We start from the raw sequence: 22,002 nt of genomic DNA, 5'->3' as shown, positions 1-22,002 counted from the left end.
AATAATCTTTATCTTTATAGTCTTCCCTTTCCACATCTTTAGTTCTTTTCCCAAACCAGCTTACTATATTTTTAAAAGATAGATTAGATGATTTATTTATTCATTCATTCATTCATTCATTCATTCATGGGGGCGCAGGAGGAAAGGGAGAGAGAGAGAAACTCAGGCCAACTCTCTGCTGAGCACAGAACCCAAGTAGGGCTCGATCCCACCACCCTGAGATCACAACCTGAGCCAAAACCAAGAGTCAGATGCTTAGCCAACTACACCACTCAGGCACCCCCAGTTTGATCATTTTTAAGTGGGCATCTTATAAATGAAAATTCCCTACAGTTTCAGTTTTACCAAGTATTAGAATGTCTTGCCTATTGATTTTTTTTTTTTTTTTTTTTTACTATTTCACTGATTTTTACTAATTTCCTAGAATAGTCTCTAAAACACTTTTGTATCTTCCTTCTCCATACTCCCAAATAGCAAATGGAATCTTTCAGCACCTCTATGGCTTTATTATATATTGTGAATTAATAATTACATATTCTGAGTTCTTTTCCATATGAGCTCTTTAAAGGTAAGGATAAAGGAACACCTGGGTGGCTCAGCAGTTGAGTGTCTGCCTTCGGCTCAGGGCGTGATCCTGGAGTCCAGGATCGAGTCCCACCTCGGGTTTCCTGCATGGAGCCTGCTTCTCCTTCTCCCTATGTCTCTGCCTGTGTTTCTCATGAATAAATAAAATCTTTAAAAAAAAAAAAAAAAACACACACATACAGTAAACTGCACTGCAAAGTGCTGTAATGAATGCACATTACTTCAGTAAGAGCTGCCATTATTTTCTAAGTATTTAAATATAAAAATAGATGGGAAATAATCTTATATACAATTAAATCAAACAATAAATTTTAAATTATTCTTTCAAATTTTACAAAGTACTAGGCTTATTTATAAACACCAATTTTTTTAGAAGACACAAAGTATGTGAATCTTAACACCTAATAATTTATAAGCACTTAACTATTAAATATATTACTTGCTAAAGCACCATGTACTAATTTTAATTCTAAATCTAGCTTACCAGATTCATCTATATCAGCATCTTCATCCCACTCCTGAAAAGCACGACTTTCATCTTTTCTGTTTTTCACCCATTCCTCATCAGGTTCAGTGTCAAGTTCAGTTGCTGGACCACTATACCAGTCACCTACTCAACAAATAAATAAGAGGGACAAAATAAGATTAGACTGGCTACCATTAGCTGAATAAGATTAGCTGGCTACCAGCTATTATTAGAAATGTAGAATTATGGTTTAAAAATTACACTTAAATAATATGCACAGGAATTTCAGACATACTAAAAATAATTATGGAAAATAATTATCAATAGTCTTACATGCAATTTTAGAAATCACTGAAAAGAACTTAACCTTTTCCCCTACTATGGCTTCACACTGGCACCAGCAATACCCTCCAAATGATGATGGCTAATAAAAGTAAGCAAAGACTTTCTGCTCAGTAGTGAATAGCTGGCAATTTAGCAAAAGGTAGGAACATAGTCAAAGGGGAAAGATTAAGGTAAAGCTAAACCATAAATTTAAAGATCCTGGAGAATATATTGTAATTAAATTATACAACTGTGAAGTGAGAGACAATGCAGAATTAATTTATTGAACTCTTAACATTACACCTAAATTATGATTTTTCAATCTTAACACTACTGACATTCTGGGCTGGGTAATTCTTTGCTATAGGGAGCTGTCCTGTGCATTACAGTACAGTGTTCAGCAGCAACCCTGGCCTCTACTCACTGGAGGCTAGTATAATCCTCCCAAATGGGACAAACAAAAATGTCTCCACAAATATTTCAAAATGTTCCCTGGAGGGTGGTAAAATAAATTCTGATTAAGAATCACTGGAAATAAACACCATAAATTAGAAAAAATAAAAACTGTTTTTATTGAAATTTTTTGTCTCAACATATAAGACAAAAAAAGAAGCATACTTAAGATGTGACTAACACAGAAGTCTTGTACAGCATTTTTACATTTGATCTGTACATCAAATAGCACTTAAATATTAATTCCTACTAATTAGTTATTAACAATTAAAAAATATAACTAAACAATAAAGTATTAAATATATCCACATTAGCCTTGACCTTTCACTTAATATTTCATTTTCCTATAACAGGAAAAATTATTCTACATAAAAAAAAAAATTCCAATCATTTAATAAATCTACTCAATACTTCAAACAACTTTGCTTAAAAAATAAATATTTAACAACAGTGATTTTAAAAGTGCTATATAATATTAAAATTTTTTAACTTTAATTTTTTTAATTTATAATTATATGAGAAATATATATTTCCACATCAAAGTGACAAATTATAGAAAACAAAAAAATTTAATGTAAATGTGAAGTTAAAAGTCACTTAAAAGAAACGGTTTTAATTCAGTTTCATACAAAATAGTGTATGCCATATTACTTGTATTTACTCCATGACTGCACTTTATGCTCATAAAGAGGAAATTCTCTTTAACTATTTACATGAAAAAGTAACTTATCACAGTGAAATAAATATGAAATTGTGATTTGTAGAGTAAGGCATTACCAATCACAAAAAAATATGCTACAGACAAAAACATTATTTTGAGCTACTAGCAAGGCAGCCATAATGTCTCATCTTTAAATGTTTTAGAATTTATTCTGTATTTTTAAAATATTCAATCTAATTATTTAAAGCTGTTCTGACAACCTATCGATTTCAATTTAGCTCCAAACACAGTCAGAAATAGGGGGAAGTAGAATTTTAAAAGTAGCATAATGAATATCCATGACCTCATCATCTATCTTCAATAATTATCAACATTTTGCCAATTATTTTGCATTTTCTCTACTGTTTTTTACCAATTATTTTAAAAAGAAACTGCACACATCACAAAAATCACCAATGAACACCTCAACATTGCTAGTTTTTCAAAGTATATACAAAAAACACAGCATCTATGAAATCTACTTTTTGGTCAACCTCTCAGAATTTCCCTCCCTGACCCTGCTTATTAATGTCTACAGTAATCATTTTTAAAAAATGGATTGATGTTATTTTTTAAAACAAACTAGAAGTCTCATTTACCTACCTCTAGCCCAATGAACAGGGTAAAGATGTTTCCAAAGCGATCCAGTTTTTGCGAGCTGAGACCATTTAGTGCTTACTTGACTGCATCGACATAATTCTTGAGGATTAAGATAACTGAAAATTGACAGCATTACCTCAGGAGGAAGATGGGTTATACCTGTGGACTGTTCTGACACTTCCGCTTCTGAAATAAGAAAGAAAAACTTCAAAATTAAAGGTTGTAAGAGCAAATACAGTAAAAAATTATAATCACATTTCAATAAATAAAATCCAGTGCCTAAAGTCCACTTCTTCCTGCTTCCAAGATGCGAAAAGGAAATAACATGGATTAGTGGTAACATGGGGATGTTTAACCTGTGAAGAACCCGTGGGGTTAAACTATCATGGCCCAAATCGTACTTCATCAGCCGGCTACAATAATGAACACAAAAGTGACTTCCTCTTACAAAGGTGTCACAGAAAAAACAATACTCACTTTGTAGCATAAGAAGCATCATTTGAAAAAGGAACTCAGCAGGTTATACAGCTTCAAGTATGGAGTCAGATAGATTATGAGATCTCCAGGGCATTTTTAATGACACACACAAATTTCACAACACGTTCCATTCATGTGACTGTCAATATTTTCCTTGTGCTCCCTCTTTGATTTTCACATTTGATATAAGAGATCTGTGAAATCTAACTTCTATAACCACAGGTGGCCTAACCTACTTCTATTTGTGAGCCAGTTGGGACAATGTAATGTAAACATTTCTAATGCTGGTGTACATTATCAGCAATCTTTTGTCAGCAACTATTTTAAAAAGTAGTCATTGAATATCCAATTTCCTATAATGAAATACTTCAGTAGCAATTTTCAAAAAAACGCATATAAGATGCTACAATAAAGAAGATAAACTACAGGAGATTCATCAATAAAGATTTGAAGAATTTGAGGTACCTTGTATCTCTGATTTGCCCCCACAAAACAACTTAAATACGGAAATGCCATGATCAAATTACTTTAACCTAACCCTTTTCAAAAGGCAAACATTTAATCATAATATAGCTATAATTTGCTTTGAAGGAGTGGGAAAACTAAATGTATAAGTGTGATGCTTTTAAATCCCATGTTATAATTACAATTAAACTAGACACAACAGGTCTTGGCTTTGTATCTAAGGCACAAGCTATATTTCAGAGTGAAGCACACAAGCTTTATGGCTTTAATTACAGGTTCACTTACAAAAACATTTTTGTTTTAACATGCATCTCACCTACTTTGTTAATAAAGAGAAAAAGGATCAATTTCAAAGAATTTTAAGCTATGTTAACAGGAATGTCATTGCTATTGCCCATCTAGAAGCAGAAAAGAAATTTTTACTAGCCTGAGGATGCTATTCTCTTTAATGATGGTTTATAAGGCAAAGCTATCAAAGATCAATAAGAATAAGCATGTAGCCTATGAATAAAAAAGCCAAGCACATTTTATTTACATTTATTTGTTTTCTCAAAGTAACTGTACACAGGAAAATGATGCCTCTCATACCCACTCCCCTGTGTATTACTGGATATAGCTAAGAGAATGATACATGGAGAAGGACGGAAATATGGGGTGCCTGGGTGGCTCAGTTAAGCATTTGATTTGGCTCAGGTCATGATCTCGGGGTCTTGGGATCAAGCCCTGCATCAGGCTCCCTGCTCAGTGGGGAGTTGGCTTCTTCTTCTCCCTCTGCCCCTCCCCCTTGCTCATGCTCTTGCACTCTCTTAAATTAATAAAATCTTTTTAAAAAAAAGGATAAAAATAAAGCTATAAGCATAACTGATTTTAAAACCTGATGGAGGGATCCCTGGGTGGCGCAGCGGCTTTGGCGCCTGCCTTTGGCCCAGGGCGCGATCCTGGAGACCCGGGATCGAATCCCACGTCGGGTTCCGGGTGCATGGAGCCTGCTTCTCCCTCTGCCTGTGTCTCTGCCTCTCTCCCTCTCTCTCTGTGTGACTATCATAAATAAAGAAAAATTTTAAAAAAAATAAAATAAAATAAAAAATAAATAAAATAAAACCTGATGGAAAAAACAAGGAAAGATAAAATCAGTCACTATGGCCAATGGAGCTCAGAAAAGTGGATGATGGGGAGAGAAAAAAAAACAAAGTTGGATGATACTTCAAAAGTGCTGTATATGATAGCTTTCAGTAATTCTGATTGACTAAAATAATAATTATTATTACTACATAAGTTCCTTAAGAAATACTATAATACATATGAGACGTTAAATTATCATAAACAAAGCCAAATTCTTAGAAATTACTGTCTTCAATTAAATGTACACTTAAAATAAATGGTTTAAATTATTCCTCAAACAAAATCTAAAGTTCATATCAACAAGATGCAAATGGCCTCGGAACTTACTCACTATTTAAATGTATGAATCTGGGATCCCTGGGTGGCGCAGCGGTTTGGCGCCTGCCTTTGGCCCAGGGCGTGATCCGGGAGACCCGAGATCGAATCCCACGTCAGGCTCCCGGTGCATGGAGCCTGCTTCTCCCTCTGCCTGTGTCTCTGCCTCTCTCTCTCTCTCTCTCTCTGTGACTATCATAAATAAATAAAAAAATTAAAAAAAAAAAATAAATGTATGAATCTCACCTTTTTTTTTTTTTTTTTTAAGATTTTATTTATTTATTCATGAAAGATGCAGAGACACAGGCAGAGAACCCGATGCGGGACTCGATCCCAGGACTCCAGGATCATGCCCTGGACCGAAGGCAGGCTCTAAACCGCTGAGCCACCCAGGGATCCCCTAAATCTCACCTTTATCTGACTTTTCATCCACAGAATATTTAAAAAACTTCTGTCGCTCCTCAGCTTGATTCCACAGGCTAAGACCTCTAAGGAGTTCCGCAGTGTCCTTCTGAGAGCAGTGTTGTGCAATCACTTTTTTCTTAATATCCTTAAGCTCTTCATAGGTAAAATATTCCATTAACATTGGCTGAAAAACCTAAATGAAACAAAATATTCATAAGAAAAGATGCTTAACTAGTTTTCTTTACACTTTTTAATTAATGGCTCAGTTGTAGTATTATGACACCATACTTTAAAGAGCTAAAAGTTTTAGCTGTTGCAACCAAGTTAGTTAAAAGAGAGTGTAGGGAAGAATATCACCAAAAAGACCCTTCTTTCTATGGCTTCTCTGGCTAATAAATCCCAAGTAATTAAAAAGCATCAGAAGTTTTTCCTGTGCAGAGCTATCAAATACACTTACTCAGTCTCAGATAGGTAGACATTTCAGTCAGTTAACTGCCTTCTGCTGCTACTACAGTAACTGAACTCTACCTCAACAGGACCTCTAAATCCTATGAGAAAGGTACCCAGTGTACTAAGAACCATAAAACTCAGAGCTCTACTGAGACCCCCAACTATCTATATGTCTTCTTTGAAACAGACGCTTGGTCTCAACCTCCAACTTATAGAATTAGAGTCTTTAAGAATTGAAGCCACAGTTTTGTGTGTTTTTTGTTTTTTTTTTTTTTTTTTTTTGGTTCCACAGATCATTTTGATGTGCATCACAGGTTAAGAAACACTACTCTAGTAACTCAGTGACTTCAATGCTAGTTTCATATTACAATGACTTGGGGACCCTTAAAATACATCCAGGCCAGTATCTCTCACCTAATTTAATTAGTCTGGAAAGAGCTGAAAAGTAGGTTTATTTGTTTGTTTTTTAATACAGATCTGATTATAAGGTGAAGCCATAGGTGATAATCACCATAGTAACTGATTAACAACTGAATAAGAATCCAGTTCCTCATAAAATAATTTTTCTATTCCTTACCCTAGTCCTAATATTCACCCCACTTTTAGAGAAAGAGAATGAGAAAATGTTTTGCTCATCTGCTCAGTGATATCCTAATACATGTGTAAATAGGAATAAAATTGTTAAGTTTAACACTGCCATTAGATTACCAAAATCCACTACAAAAAAAAAAAAAAAGGGAATACTAGGGATGCCTGGGTGGCTCAGTTGGTTAAATGTCCGACTCTTGGTTTCAGGTCAGGTCATGATCTCAGGGTCCTGAGATGGAGCTCTGCATTAGTTTCCATGCTCAGCAAGGAGTCCTCGGCTTGAGATTCTCTGCCCCTCCCAGCCCCACCCCCCCCACCCCCCCACCCCCGCCATGCTCTTTCTTTCAAATAAATGTAAAAAAAAAAAAAAAAAAAAAAACACTAAAAATGCTTTAAACTTAGCATGAAAACACAACATTAAAAAGTTTTAAGAATCCTCTAAAGGTTCTAAGATGACATTAAGGTAACATAAAAAGTTATTAACATTCAATACAGTGATATCTACATAATAGGAAAATAAATATTAGTTGGGTAAACGAATTAAACCTTGATTCAGTGAAAAGCAACAACCTCTCTGAGAGAACAAAATTAATGCTTTTTTTGCTCTGGATTTTCTTCCTTTCCTAAAATGAACCAGAGGCTTATCTTCCTATGCATTATTCTGAAGAATAAAAGGCAAAACATCTTTAAAATTTTATAAATCAAAATCACAAGGCAAAAAAAATTGTGCTTACCTCCTCTTCCTCTTTCATGTGAGGAAGAAAATCTCTTGTAAAAGCCTCCAATCTCTCTTTCAACTGTTTTGCATAATTTAACTGCTCACATTCATTCTAGAAACAAAAAAAAATATATCCTATAAAAGTTTTGCTTCATTATTTATATTGTACTGATCTTAGGAAATCAGTTTATTTATTTATTTTTTAAAGATTTTATTTATTCATAGAGACAGAGAGAGAGAGAGAGACAGAGAGACAGAGACACAGGCAGAGGGAGAAGCAGGCTCCATGCAGGAAGCCTGACATGGGACTCCATCCAGGGTCTCCAGGATCAAGCCCAGGGCTACGGGTGGCCGCTGCGCCATGGGGGCTGCCCAGGAAATCAGTTTAAAATGAAACATAAAACCTCAGCAAAAACAGACAGACAAATAAATAGAAAGTGGTCTCTGTGCTTTTTGAAAAATAAAAGATGTCCTTAAAATATCTTGCAAAGGAACCTGTATTCTTTTAGTAGTGTGACTTTATACTTCTTTAAAATGTCATTAAAAGTCTAAAAATAGGGATTCCCAGGTGGCTCAGCAGTTTAGCACCTGCCTTTGGCCCAGGGTGTGATCCTGGAGTCCTGGGATCGAGTCCCACATTGGGCTCCCTGCATGGAGCCTGCTTCTCCCTCTGCCTCTGCCTCTCTCTCTCTCTCTCTCTCTGTGTGTCTCTCATGAATAAATAAATAAAATCTACCTCTCATGAATAAATAGGTGAAATCTTTAAAAAAAAAAAGTCCTGGGATCGAGTCCCACATTGGGCTCTCTGCATGGAGCCTGCTTCTCCCTCTGCCTCTGCCTCTCTCTCTCTCTGTGTCTCTCATGAATAAATAAATAAAATCTACCTCTCATGAATAAATAGGTGAAATCTTTAAAAAAAAAAAAAAGTCCTGGGATCGAGTCCCACATTGGGCTCCCTGCATGGAGCCTGCTTCTCCCTCTGCCTCTGCCTCTCTCTCTCTCTCTCTCTCTCTCTCTGTGTCTCTCATGAATAAATAAAATCTACCTCTCATGAATAAATAGGTGAAATCTTTAAAAAAAAAAGTCTAAAAATAGCAAATATTTGCTCAAAACTTCTATTGATTTCTAATGTATCCACTTATATAATCTCTGTTTCAGTTTTCCTAATCTACGTCTGAGCAGTCCCCAAGTGCTCAGTGGACTGTATCACCACAGAGTCCCCTCGGAATCACTACACAATCCACAACTGTTATACTATGCTGACGGAAACCGATGTCTATTTCAAAAGGCCAGGTATCAACATACTTCTAAAAGTAAGGGGCTCAAACCAGCTTAAAGTAAAACATTCTAATCCTGGACAGTAACTACAAAGTTCTTTCTCAAATGAACTAAGATCCCATTTCCTCCCTATAACATCTATCACTTCTACATCAGCCCTCTCAACTTAAAACATGTGGTATTTAACAAAACAAGGAAACTTTTTAAATATAGGAATATTTTATCCAGGGACGCCTGGGTGGCTCAGTGGTTTAGCACCTGCCTTTGGCCCAGAGTGTGATCCTGGAGTCCTGGGATCAAGTCCTGTATCAGGCTCCCTGCATGGAGCCTGCTTCTCCCTCTGCCTGTGTCTCTGCCTCTCTCTCTATCTCTCTCTCTGTCTCTCATGAATAAATAAATAAAATCTTTAAAAAATACATATATTTCTCAATATTCCATTCAATATCCTTTTCTCTGAAGATTCTACACTTTTTCCCTAAGCATGCCCAAGTGGCTTCCATTTCCACTTCAAATGCTAATAATAAACCAAATTTGCTTTTCCAAATCAAATTATTCTTCTGACCTTGAAATCCATCTATGCCTCCTATTAATAAATGCCTACCATTTATTAAGCATAAGCAGTTCAAATCCAATGTGTCCAAAAGGGATCTTTTTATTCCCCAAGCCTTTTCTTCTACATTCCCTAAAAATTTAGGCTCAGTTCTCATTTCCTCTCTCCTTCTCTGTTCCTTTTCCCTTTTTATGCAAGCACTACGTGCTATCAGTTTTGTCCTATGTAAATCTCAAGTCTGTCCCCTTCCCTCTACTTTAGTTCATATCTTAATAATTTTATTGAATAGGTAATACAGGAACATAATATAAAACTGAAAATAGTACAAAGGAGTATTCAAAAAAAGTAAACCTCCTTTCCATCAATATACAGTACCCTATCCTCACCTAATCGCCTACCTCCCTACCAAAGAGTTACTGTATCTTCTTCCAGACACTATTACAATACATTTGAGAATCATCTTCCTACTTTAGTCTTTTCTATCCCTTTAGCCCATCTTCTTCTCTGCTGCAGAACAGGTTTTCTAGAACACAAATCTGTAAGTGAAAGGTGTGTGGCAGTTTGAGACAGTTGCAACCTAAGTCTATGCTTCACTAAGCCACAAGGGAAACTATAAACGAAGATCAAATTTTGAATTTCTATAATATGTAAATATAATTAAAAGGAAAATCTTTCTACATCATTATCCTAAACTACACTCAAATATGGCTAATTTTATGTTATACAATTAAAAACTGTCCTGTTTAGGGGCACCTGGCTGGCTCTGTCAATTAGGCATCTGCCTTTAGCTCAGATTATGGCCCCAGAGTTCTAGATCAGGCCCCGCATCGGGCTCTGTGCTCAGCAGTGAGCCTGCTTCTCCCTCTGCCTGCCTCTCCCCTTGCTTGTGCTGTCAAATGAATAAATAAAATCTTTAAAAAAAAAAATTGTCCTGTTTAACAATCCCTGCATCCTAAAATATGGAATAAGGAAATATAGTGAACATTATAAGTAACATTCATTTTTTAAATAAATTTTATAAAATAAAAGTATTCACTCTTGCAACAATCTCACCTTTAGTCATCAGTAACATTTATTATTTATTAGGCATTTATTATAGCTTTAAGAGTTGAGCAAATGTTACCAAAAAGTAAAAATGTTTCGGTGATTAAAATTTCCATTTACAAAACCAACTTTTTTTTTTTTTTAAACCAACTTTTAGAGTTAGGGAGTAACATCCACTATAAAATTTTATATATAGTAATGAAAAGGTAACTGACAAAGATTATCATCAACCCAGGACAGGCTCCTCTAAGCCTTCTTCTCAACTAGGTCCCAATTTTGAGCTCTGTCCTTGGCCTACTGAAGTCCAGTTTTAGCAAAAGTTCTGAGTCAGTTTAGCAGAAATCCCTCTACCCTTGGCATCTGATCATTCTCAGTATCATCTATCCACCCTCAATATCTTACCACCCTGATCTGCCTTCAGCAAAAACCTTCTTGAGTCAGTCTAGCAAGATCCTCCCTAGCCTGGATGTTTCCTCTTAGTAATCTTCCTGACCCCCACTCTGTTCCTTGGCTACAAATCCCCAGCTATCCTTGATAAATGCAGAATTCAGTCCCATCTCTCTCCTCTCCTGCAAAACCTCAATGCAGTAATCCCTTGAATAAAGTCTTTAACCAGTGTAAGAATATTTTTTCTATAACATAACATCATTTACTATAAAACTCTAACAGTTTTTGCTGACCTACAAGCAAATGACACAAGTTGTGATAAATGCCCATTTTTGCAACTCACCTTAACATTCTTCAGTCCCTTTTCAAAGAGGCTAAGCATCTCAGAGAGTTTATTGTCAGAATGTACATTATAAATGGTCTGGCTGCGTTGTTGAAGCAAACCAATAATGTATTCATTTTCGATCTGCTCATGCATTTTGAACTCCTTAAAAGTAGCATACAGAGACTGCAGAAGAGCACGGAAATCATTGTTGTTGGAAAAGTTCGTTTTAGAAAGCTGAATAAAAATTTAAAAAGAAAAGCATAATAAATATATGTAAATAAGCACCAAGAAAAATATTCAAATGCATTCTATTTAGTTTTATACATAGCAGAATACATCCTTTATGCTTGGTTCAAGTTCAAATAAGGGAAATTTATAAATTAACAAATGATAATAGTATAATAAAAAGTACACTAGGTCAAAAAGATATTGGCTTGCACTCTGAAGGGCTTGATGATACAGTTAAATGATGCATGCACCAACCAACACATCACATAATTTCTTTAAATGAAAAGGATTAGACCGAACTCCCTCCAAACCTAAAATTCCATTACTCTATATACATACTAAATAGATACTCTATAAAGTTATATAAAATTTTTAAATAATTGTGCTAGGATAATGTTACAAGTGCTTTTGTCTTTGTTCAAATGTTCTTTATGCTATTATAATACTTTTACAATGTAAAAATTTAAAAATGCCCTATTATAGTTTGTTTAAACTTTAATATCAAGAGGAGTCTGATCTGTTCCAGAAATAATTATAAAGTATTGAGCTATTAGAATATAGATGATTTGAGGGGAACTAGTTTTTTCTTTCCCCCTTAAAAATGGGATAAAGAGCAGCTTATATAAGAAAGCATATACTTTTCTGAAGTAGTACAACATGGAAACCTAGTACATCAGGGCATGAGAAAGTAAAAGCACTTGAAGAAAGCTACAAATAATAAAAATGCAAAGAAATATATACACTGTCATCTTCTTTAATTCTACGGTTCAACAAAAGAAAATTACTATTTGGATGTAATTTTAATTTTTTACATCTAATGACAAATTAAATCATCAAGTTTACATGCAAAGATCTAGAAACTTGATTCAAATTAAAGATCAAAATAATATTCAAATCTTCCATTACTTCCATCGTCATATTAAATTTACTATTGTAGGGATCCCTGGGTGGCGCAGCGGTTTGGCGCCTGTCTTTGGCCCAGGGCGCGATCCTGGAGACCCGGGATCGAATCCCACATCGGGCTCCCGGTGCATGGAGCCTGCTTCTCCCTCTGCCTGTGTCTCTGCCTCTCTCTCTCTCTCTCTCTCTCTCTCTCTCTCTGTGACTATCATAAATAAAAAAGAAAAAAAAAAAGGAAAGCCTTCCTTAAAAAAAAAAAAATAAATAAATAAATAAATAAATAAATAAATTTACTATTGTATCAATTCAACTTCAGTTTCAAAATTCATTTTAAGGGGGAAAATCTGATTACATTAAAAACACCATAAGTAGAGGGGAAGAAGCTACTAACAACACACTTTCTGGACTTGGTTTGTCAAGTCTCATCCTGTTTTCCTAAAATGGAGTAGACTCTTAGCTGTCTTAATTGCCTGTTCTCAGCAGGAGTAGCAGGCTCATGACAAAGCATGGGAAAAAATGGTAAACTCCTAAAGCAAAACTATTCCACTATACAGAGCAGAATTAGCTAAGTATCTTATGGAAAAGGCATTATGGATTAGGTATTAAGTCATTTATGGGAATCCAGATCAGAGTCTCTAGGACCAGATCCAGTTCTACCATTTACTTAGCTGTGTAACCCTGCGTAAGTTACTTTTTTCCTTCAATGTCTGTTTCTTCTTGGTGAGAAATGAGAATAACATCTGTACTTTACATGGTTGTTGTAAAATTAAAATGAACCGGTACTTAATAAATGTTAAGTCTCACTATTTTGAAAATTAATCATTCATTTTTATAAATTCTTGCATTGTTTACTGTATTCAAATATTTAATGAGCAGTTATTATGAGCTGGGCATTGCTTCTGGTACTTGGGATAGATATATCAGTCAGCAAAACAAACATCTCTGCTCTACTGAGCTGATATTCTAGTGAAGGGAGGTAACACAAAGAACAGCAGCCACAATAAGTAAGTAAGTTATCTAAAACAGGGGTTGGCAACTCTTTTCTGTAAAAGGCCAGACAGTAAATATTTTAAGTTCTACAGGGCACACTGTCTGTAGCAACTATTTAATTTACCTGCTGTAACATAGAAGCAGTCCATGAATGAGTGTGGCTATGTTGCAATAAAACTTTATTTATGGACAGAGAAATGTGAATTTTGTATAATTTTCAAATGTCACAAAATATTATTCCTTTGATTTTCTCCAACCATTTAAAAATGTAAAAACCATTCTTAGCTCCTGAGCCATAAAAAAAAAAAAAACAGGCAGGACAGATTTGGTTAAACCAATGTTGTAGATCTTATCATAAGAAATCCTACACAAGCCCTGGGTGGCTCAGTGGTTTAGCACCTGCCTTTGGCCCCAAGTGTGATCCTGGAGTCCTGGGATCAAGTCCTGTATCAGGCTCCCTGCATGGAGCCTGCTTCTCCCTCTGCCTGTGTCTCTGCCCCCCAACCTCTGTGTGTGTGTGTGTGTGTGTGTGTGTGTCTCATGAATAAATAAATAAAATCTTTAAAAAGAAAAGAAATGCTACACAAGAGCACAAAAAAAATTTACTAGTGGCTAATCTCAGCAAATACTATCATGGGTCATTTTATTTAAATTAAATAAAATTAAATTTTAATTAAAATTTTAATTAAAAATAAGTCTTAGAAGTAAGAAATAAATCTTAAAAAAAAAAACATGGTATTAGCTACACCAAGTTTAAAAAAAACAAAAACCAAAAGCATAGCAAAAAAATAAGTAACACCCTCCCATGACTTAAGGAAAATAATGTTTTAAACGACATGCAGGAAGTTCTGCATACATTCTCATGGTAGTAAAAAATCTTTCAGATTTAATAACAAGCTAAGATAAGACCAGGTTCATACCACAGATTGAGAACCCAATAAGATGCATCAAAGGATTCTACATTATTCATAGAGTCAATCCAGTTTAGAGGCTAAACTGCTGACTCTGGAGCCAGACTGCTTAGGCATGAATCCATCTCTGCCAGCAAGTCACTACAATGCTCTGTACACCTCAGTTTCTTAATCTGTAAAATAAAGTTAATATTAATTACCTCAAAGGGTTCTTGTAATAATTCCATAATATATCTAAAGAAAACAAAATATAACGTAGATAAGCTCTACTTGGGTTTTTCTGTTATTTTTATACTTAGCCCAAATAAAACTATCACTAGAAGTCCTTATACTCCCAAATCACTTTATCTCCACTTGAAATGAGCAACTGTTTCAACGTGGTACCTAAAAATCAGTAAATTTAGCAGCTAAAAAGATAACCAGAGCACATACAATTTAACTCTTTAAAAATCTGTTTATATGAATTTTTAAAATTTTCTTTGCCTTTACAAAGCTATTCAAACATACAAACTAGATTGAGACAAAAATAGACCTAGACACTAATGATATGAGACACATTGAGATCCATGATGCACTTATGTACTATAAAAGCACTTTTAGATAAAGTAGGTATTATACTTCCCATTTTATAGATGAAATACCTGAGGCTCAGAAAAAATAACTTGCCCAAAACCATACAACTAGTAGGACTCTTCTTTCCACAAGATACAGTATTAGTCCCAATCATAAGGTTATCTTTCCACATCCAACAGAGTAAACTGTCCGAAGAATGCTTGCTCTAAAGCAACAGTTCTCACCAAGGGTCAATTCTGCCCCCCAGGAACTAATGGGTGAGGTCATTTTTGGTTGTTACCACTGCAGAAGTGCTACTGACATCTAGTGGGTAAAAGCCAGGGATCCAGCTAAACATCCTACACTGAACAAGACAGCAGCCACAAGAAAAAATCATCTAGCCCAAAATGTCAATAGTGCTGTGGTTGAGAAATGCTACTCTAAAGAAGTGTTTTTCAAATGCGTTTAACCTGTTAGTCTGAAATACAATGCAACCTAGACACACACACACATCACAAACACTTCAAACAAATTTCAGGAAACAGTATTTCCCTCTCTACCCTGTGATGTACTCTAATATTTACTCTTCCATTTCATTTTTTAAATGCTGTTTCTGACCCACAAAATTGATTTCATGACCCACTAATGGATTATAGGACACACCATGAAAAACACTGTGCTATACAGTAGGATATAAAAGTTCCTAAATGACCTATAAACTTGCATAGTCTGCTGCCTGGCAAATTCAATGATGAACCTATATAGAACAGGATACACATAATCAACAAATAATAACAACCAGTGACATGGCGTATTTTAAAAAGATTCATAATTGACTTTCTGTCTCAGACACTCTACAACCTAAAATCTTACAGCCTGGCTTCAAATTGACTTAAAAAGTTGTGTCACTAGATTAAGCTCAAAAATACACATGAAAAATAATACAACAAAAACCCAAACGCTAATACCACAAATACATTTTTACTTTTTGTCCACTCAGTCACACAATGCTTTGGTTCAACCAAAGGATATTTATTCTCAATAAAGAAACCTCAATTAACTATCTAGTCAAACCAATTATATGGACAGAAAAAAACTATGGCCTGAAGGTGAAATGTTTTGCACAAAATCATGTAACAAGTAATAAGTAGCAGAACCAGAAAGGTAATACAAAAAAACATGGGCTTTGGAAGAGGGAAAAAAGCCTGTAATTAAAATTCAGGCTCTCCTAATTACTAGTTGATTGAGTTGGGTTAAGTTACTTAACTAAGTCTGTTTCCTCATCTTTAAATGACAGATAATACTTGTTTCATGGGACTCTTGTGAGGATTAAAAGAAATAACAGAAGCATATAGTAAGAACTCATTACCTTTTCCTTCCTCCCCTATTTCTCAATTCAATATCCTAATAAACCAATCTTCCCAATGCCAATCAACAACAGTTTTTACAGATATGCAGAGGAGAAAAAAAAAAAACTAAATTCTTCATAATATTCATTCAATTTTTTAAATAATCTATTCCAATTATTATAAGCTTATTTCTCTATAAGGACTTCTGTCATAAAATGTCCTTTGTTTATAAAATGATAAGCAAATGGCACTTATTAATATCCTTACCTGAAAAATTTAGGCACTCTATAAAAGCCTCCACCACTTCAAACTTTTACAACTGGCTGATGTGTAAGTCTAGGAATCTCCGTATTATACACATCATTAGAATCACCACCTACTTTGTTCCCAGAACTCAATTCAAAGACACTGTAACACCACTCCTGACACTTCAATGTCCAGCTAACTGTATGCTTCCCTCCACTCCCATTATACTGCATTTGGATTTCCACCTTAGCACAAATTTAAGATAGTAAAATCCACATCGCACATCACCAGTGCAAGATACTGACGCGACACAGGGCCAACGGACAGTAGAGACTCCACACTTACTGGCAGAATTAATGTCATTATATTTTGAGGATTAGAGGAAAGACCAAAGAACTGGAGTAAACTGGAAAAAGGATGTCATCCGGTGAAATGTTCACTAAAATTATAACAATTTGGAAGGTCAGTGAATTAGCAAAAAGATTTCGTAACAGACTGTTACCAAAAAAAAATTTCAGAAACTACTCTGGTTTCATACAAAGAAAATTAACTAGGAATCAAGATCATGACTTGGGTTTCCATCTGGATCTATAACTAACTGCTTACATAAACTAAGGCTATCTAACCTAGGCCTACAAGTCCCCAGCTGTAAAAGAGAAATACCCCTTCCTTTACCTACATCAAAGGAATGTTGTCCAGATTAACGGTGAAAAACCTTTCCATAAAACTTAAAGTTTTAAATGTAAGAGGAAATCCAAGAGCAAAGGATTAAATTAGGTATTACACAGCAGTATTTAAAATGGCCTACAAGAATAAGTAAATCTAAGTAAACCAGTCTAAGCATATAAATGTATAAAGCATATAAACTATTTGATGCTAGTAAATACATGAATGCTTCTAAAATATATTGTATTTGGAAAGTTTGACACTGAAAATAAAACTGACCGTTTTACAATTACTGGGCATTCAGAGTCAACACTTAGAATACAGGGAAATAACACACCTTGTATCTTTTCAGTTTGAGTACAAAAACTAGTTCCCATTTTGTAAAGTTCTACTATAGGCTATAAGGGTTGAATATCCCTGGTCTTTACAACGGAAAGATGATGAAGGCAAAACTTGAGACAACAAATGAATAAAAAAAAAAAAAATAGTCCTTTTAAGATTACTCAGCCATCATTAAACAATTATTTCTCCACCTTAGCTCCCAAAGGGCATCCTTTTTTTTTTTTTTTAATTTTTATTTATTTATGATAGTCACAGAGAGAGAGAGAGAGAGAGAGAGAGGCAGAGACACAGGCAGAGGGAGAAGCAGGCTCCATGCACTGGGAGCCTGATGTGGGATTCGATCCCGGGTCTCCAGGATCGCGCCCTGGGCCAAAGGCAGGCGCCAAACCACTGCGCCACCCAGGGATCCCTCCAAAGGGCATCCTAGGAGAGATTTCCACTAGCCATTAGTATCAAGAAATCTGGATGTAGAATTCCCATACACTTTTTTCCTCCCTAAATCACCTTGGTCTCTGATCTATGGTTTGGAAAACTGCACTTTTCTTTTCCTTGATGAATATATACAACAATCTCATTAACTACATCTGATTAAGAATTAGTGGTAATTTTAACTTATGCTATGTCAAATTGAAAATGCTTTCTTAATTACTGCGAGAGGAAACATTTAACTACTGAAAAGAATCTCATTTGACTCACTATTGTTTTTTTTTAAAATGGCACTGTATGAGGCTGGTTATTCTATCATGTAACTAAGTAAAATTGTGACTCTTAACTATTATGGAGAGAATCATAATCAGTTAATGAAAGCCCCAAAGTCCCTTGGGAAGTGTACACATGCACAAAATTTTCCATAACAAATTCAGGTGATCTCCAGGCTAAACTAAAGAGACGACTGGGTCTAGCCGTCCTCACTAGCTTTCCCTTTTCGATTTTAAGAAAGTAAAAAAAAAACCTCCCATTTTAAAAATTTCCTGCAATTAGTGAATAGTGTCAGACTAAGTTCAAAAGCCAAAGGAAGTAAAGACATTACAGCAATCTAACTCAAAAAATTCAGGGCTACACAGCTTAACATACGGCTTACCCACATTCCTTACGCTTCTCCTGGATAAATGGTTCTCACCCTTGGCTGCACACTGGACTCACCTGGGGAGCTTTAAATTATCCTTGAGAAGAGGCTGATTCTCAGTGGTTTGGACACTGGGATTTTTAACAGTCTTTAGGATGATTCTAATCAGCAGCCAAGATTTGAGAATCACTGTCCTGGACTGTCCTGTTTAAAACTGCATCTGAATCAGGTATTTTTTAATTTTCAAAATGGAGGGAGGAAAAGGATGGTTGTGAGTGCGTTTTAAATCGTGGGTTTTGAATGTGGCCTAGCACTGAATACGGGGCACTGGGTTATAAGAACCCCTCTTTTCTCTCAACAGTGGTTTTGCTCAATGCTATGTAATTTCTGAAAATTCATCAAAGTTGGTTTCTATGCTTAAACAATAGTTGTTTAAATGCTTTTTATCTGGTTCATTTCTACACGAGACAGGACTGCCTGAAGTTTTTGGGATATATGTGCATATATGTGGACTTCCCCCGACGCAAAAATGGTAAAAATGTGGACACTTAATACTGTTTTAAAATCATTAAAAAGGCCCTGCATCATCTCCAGAAAGTGCTTTTCTTTTCCCCCCCAGTTAATGTTGCACCAATTAAGAGTCCAAAAAGGTTCTCACAGTTAAACCAACTTTTTCCGAGGTCACTTATATTCGAGCCCACGTTAAGAATTCCCAGAGAGAATAGCGGTCTTACAACAAAATCTACAGCGAGTCAATGCTCCAGGACAATAAAAGTTGCAAGGAAAAATTAAAAAAAAAAAAAAAAAAAAGATAACCGTAAATGAAAAGTGAAGCTTCTCCAGTCCCTAGACCAAGAAATCTGGGTTTTCTCCCCCAAGTCAAGCCAGCTGAAAAGCTGGGGCGTAGAAGGAGCAGGGGGTGGTTGGGAGAAGCTGCCCGCTGAGCCAGGAAGCAGCAAGCTAGAGGTTCTCGAGGATGGGTGGGCGTTTGCACGGGGACTCGGGAGCCCCCAGACGGGCCGGAGCAGGGTAGGGGCGGTGGTGCTGGGGAGGCGGGGGGGCAGCTGCAGGAACCGCGCGCCCGCGCAGGCGGCCGGCCCGGGGTCCCCGAAGGCCGGCGGGGCGCCCGGGAGCCTGTCTCCCTAAGGGGGCGCGGGCGGGGGCGCGGGCGGGGCGCGGGCGGGGGGCCCAGCGCAGCCGCAGCGAGCGCGGCCCTCGGCCGGGGGCACGAGCGGGGCAGGAGCGGCGCCGCGGGCCCCGAGGGCACGTCCGAGGCCGCCGGGCGGGCGGCGGCGCGGGCTCTCCGGGGAAGGTGCGGGAGGCGAGCTCGGCGCTGACAGCTGCGTAGGCGGACATCGGCGCGGGCGGCCCCGGGGGCTGCGGGCGCGGCGCAGGCCAGGCCGCCCAGGGACCGGCCCGCGCCGCCGCCCGGCCCGCGCCGCCCGGAGCAAGAGACCTCGCACACCGTTACCTTGTCGCAGTAGAGCCCCACCAGCTGCTTCATCCGCCAGTGCGGGGCGGTGAAGACGTCCACTTCTTCGGGGAAGGGCGCCATCGCCGCTGCCTCAGCCTCCGCCTCAGCAGCCGCGGCCGCCGCCTCTCCATAGACACCCTCGCCGCGGGGCAGAGGCGGCGCGCCCCCCTGCGCATGCGCCCGCCCCGTCGGCGCGCGCGCCCGGCCCACTCCGCCAGCCGGGACGCGGGGGCGCGCGGGCCGCCGCCATGCGGTCGCCGAGGCCCACGTGACCGGGCGCGCGGCGGCGGCCTCGGCGGCGGCCCGCTCGCACCTACCTCCTCCGCTGCTTTCGTTCCTTGCCCTCTTCGCCCGCCGAGGAGAGGAACCACGTCTTTTTACCCTGTTTGTTTCACAACATAAAACGCGTTATCCGCAGCGGTGGGCAGTCGCTACGCCCACCGGGCCTTGAGGCCGGGCGCCGAGCACAATGGCCGCGCCGAGGCCGGGAGCAGCGGCCGGCGCCGCGGGCCGGGACGCCCGTTTGCTGGGGTGGCTGCTCCGCGCGCCCGCGGGCCCTCCCAGGCCGCACTTTGCCCCCCTGCCGTTCCCAGGTGGTCCCCAGGTGGTCCCCAGGTGGCAGGCTCGACCTCCCGGCCCGCAGCCCAAAGGCCCCGGCAGCGGGCGCCCGGACCGAGGCTCGGAGGCCTGCGGCGCCGCGTGAGCGGACTGGACACTGGCCGCCCCTGGGGTGGGCGCGCGCCGAGCCGCCCGGCGAGCCGCGGGCTGGGGGCGGGGGCAGGGCAGGGCAGCGTGGAATGCTGGAGCCTCCGAGGAAGCAGGGGGAAATGTGCCCTGGGCGTCGAGGAGGCAGGAATGTACCTGAGGCACAGGAACTCCAGGTCACGGAGGTCAGGCCTTGGGCGCTGAGGGCAAAGGGCCAATCAATAATCCCCGAAGGTTCGCGCCCGAAAGAACCTCAGCACGCATCCCTCCATTTTAAGCAGAGGCTCAGGGAGTAAGGGGACACGCGAGGTCAAGCAAAAGGCCAGTCTGTTCCCAGAGGTCACTCCCCCCCCCCCCCCCCCCCCCCGCCCCGCCGGCCCCAGCCGTCCTGTCCCGGAGGCCTAGGGAGACTCTGTTACGGGCTCTGCTAATCACGATCAACTCTCCACTGGTTGGCTGGAGAACTAACTAATGGAGTCCTAGAGAAATGGGAGGAAATAGAGAATGCTAAGAACCTAGAAGTGTTTGGTTATTTGCTTAGTGACTATAACCTGCAGGAGGGCAAGAACCAGATATGTTCCGTTCGCTCCTTTGTCCCTATTATCTGCCATAGTTCCATGACAACGTGGACAGGTTTGATGAATATTCAAGAATTGATGGAGTAGAAGGCAAGAAAGAACCTTGCAGTAGAGGGCATCTGTTTGTCTCTAACGCACGGATTGGAAATAAAATTAGATTCCTGGTTTTGCCAGATACCGTTTGTGTGACTTTGAATAAGCTACATGAGGTCTTTCAGCCTCAGTTTCCTCATACAGAAAATGGAGACAAAACTACTATGGACTAAATGCATGTGTCTTCAAATTCACTTGTTGAACCCCCTTCCTCACCATGTGATGGCATAAGGAGCTAGGCCTTTGGAAGGTAGTTGGATTAGATGAAGTCATGAAGACAAAGCCCTCAAGGTGGGCAGCCGCAGTGGCCCAGCGGTTTAGCACCGCCTTCAGCCCACAGCCTGATCCTGGAGACCAGGGATGAGTCCCGCATCAGGCTCCCTGCATGGAGCCTGCTTCTCCCTCTGCATGTGTGTGTCGTTCTGTGTCTGTCATGAATAAACAAATAAAATCTTTAGAAAAAAAAAAAAAAGTCCTCATGATGGATTGTTGCCCTTCTGAGAGTCACTAGAGAGCTTGCTTCCTTCCCCTTATAAGGCAGTTTGCAAACCTGAAGTGGGCACTCACCATATTGGCACCCTGATCTTGGACTTCCAACCTCTAGAACCATGAGAAATAAATGTCAGTTGTTTGTAAGCCATCCAGGCTAT

The 22,002-nt window shown here is 38.8% G+C and overlaps 1 protein-coding gene across 3 annotated transcripts in view; it reads right to left on the bottom strand.

The window, feature by feature from the left end:
• Nucleotides 1–21,010, bottom strand: part of FBXL5 (F-box and leucine rich repeat protein 5) — a 46,324-nt gene extending 25,314 nt beyond the window's left edge. Inside the window, exons 1-6 of one of the 3 annotated variants that reach the window (XM_041751341.1) lie at nucleotides 20,838–21,010; nucleotides 11,271–11,486; nucleotides 7,685–7,780; nucleotides 5,919–6,105; nucleotides 3,132–3,314; nucleotides 1,070–1,195 (exon numbers count right to left, since the gene is read on the bottom strand). In XM_041751341.1, coding sequence (XP_041607275.1) covers nucleotides 1,070–1,195; nucleotides 3,132–3,314; nucleotides 5,919–6,105; nucleotides 7,685–7,780; nucleotides 11,271–11,405 — 727 coding nt within the window. In that variant the 5' untranslated portion in view covers nucleotides 11,406–11,486; nucleotides 20,838–21,010. Of the gene's footprint in view, nucleotides 1–1,069; nucleotides 1,196–3,131; nucleotides 3,315–5,918; nucleotides 6,106–7,684; nucleotides 7,781–11,270; nucleotides 11,487–19,973; nucleotides 20,160–20,293; nucleotides 20,442–20,837 lie in introns of those variants that run through there. The other 2 variants (XM_041751340.1, XM_041751342.1) reach the window with 2 other exon arrangements.
• Nucleotides 21,011–22,002: the final 992 nt, after the last annotated feature.

This window comes from Vulpes lagopus, chromosome 4 (assembly GCF_018345385.1).
Source record: "Vulpes lagopus strain Blue_001 chromosome 4, ASM1834538v1, whole genome shotgun sequence".
Lineage (NCBI taxonomy): Eukaryota > Metazoa > Chordata > Mammalia > Carnivora > Canidae > Vulpes > Vulpes lagopus.
The sequence above is the reverse complement of the archived record's forward strand: the minus strand, read 5'-3'. Positions and strand labels throughout refer to the sequence as shown.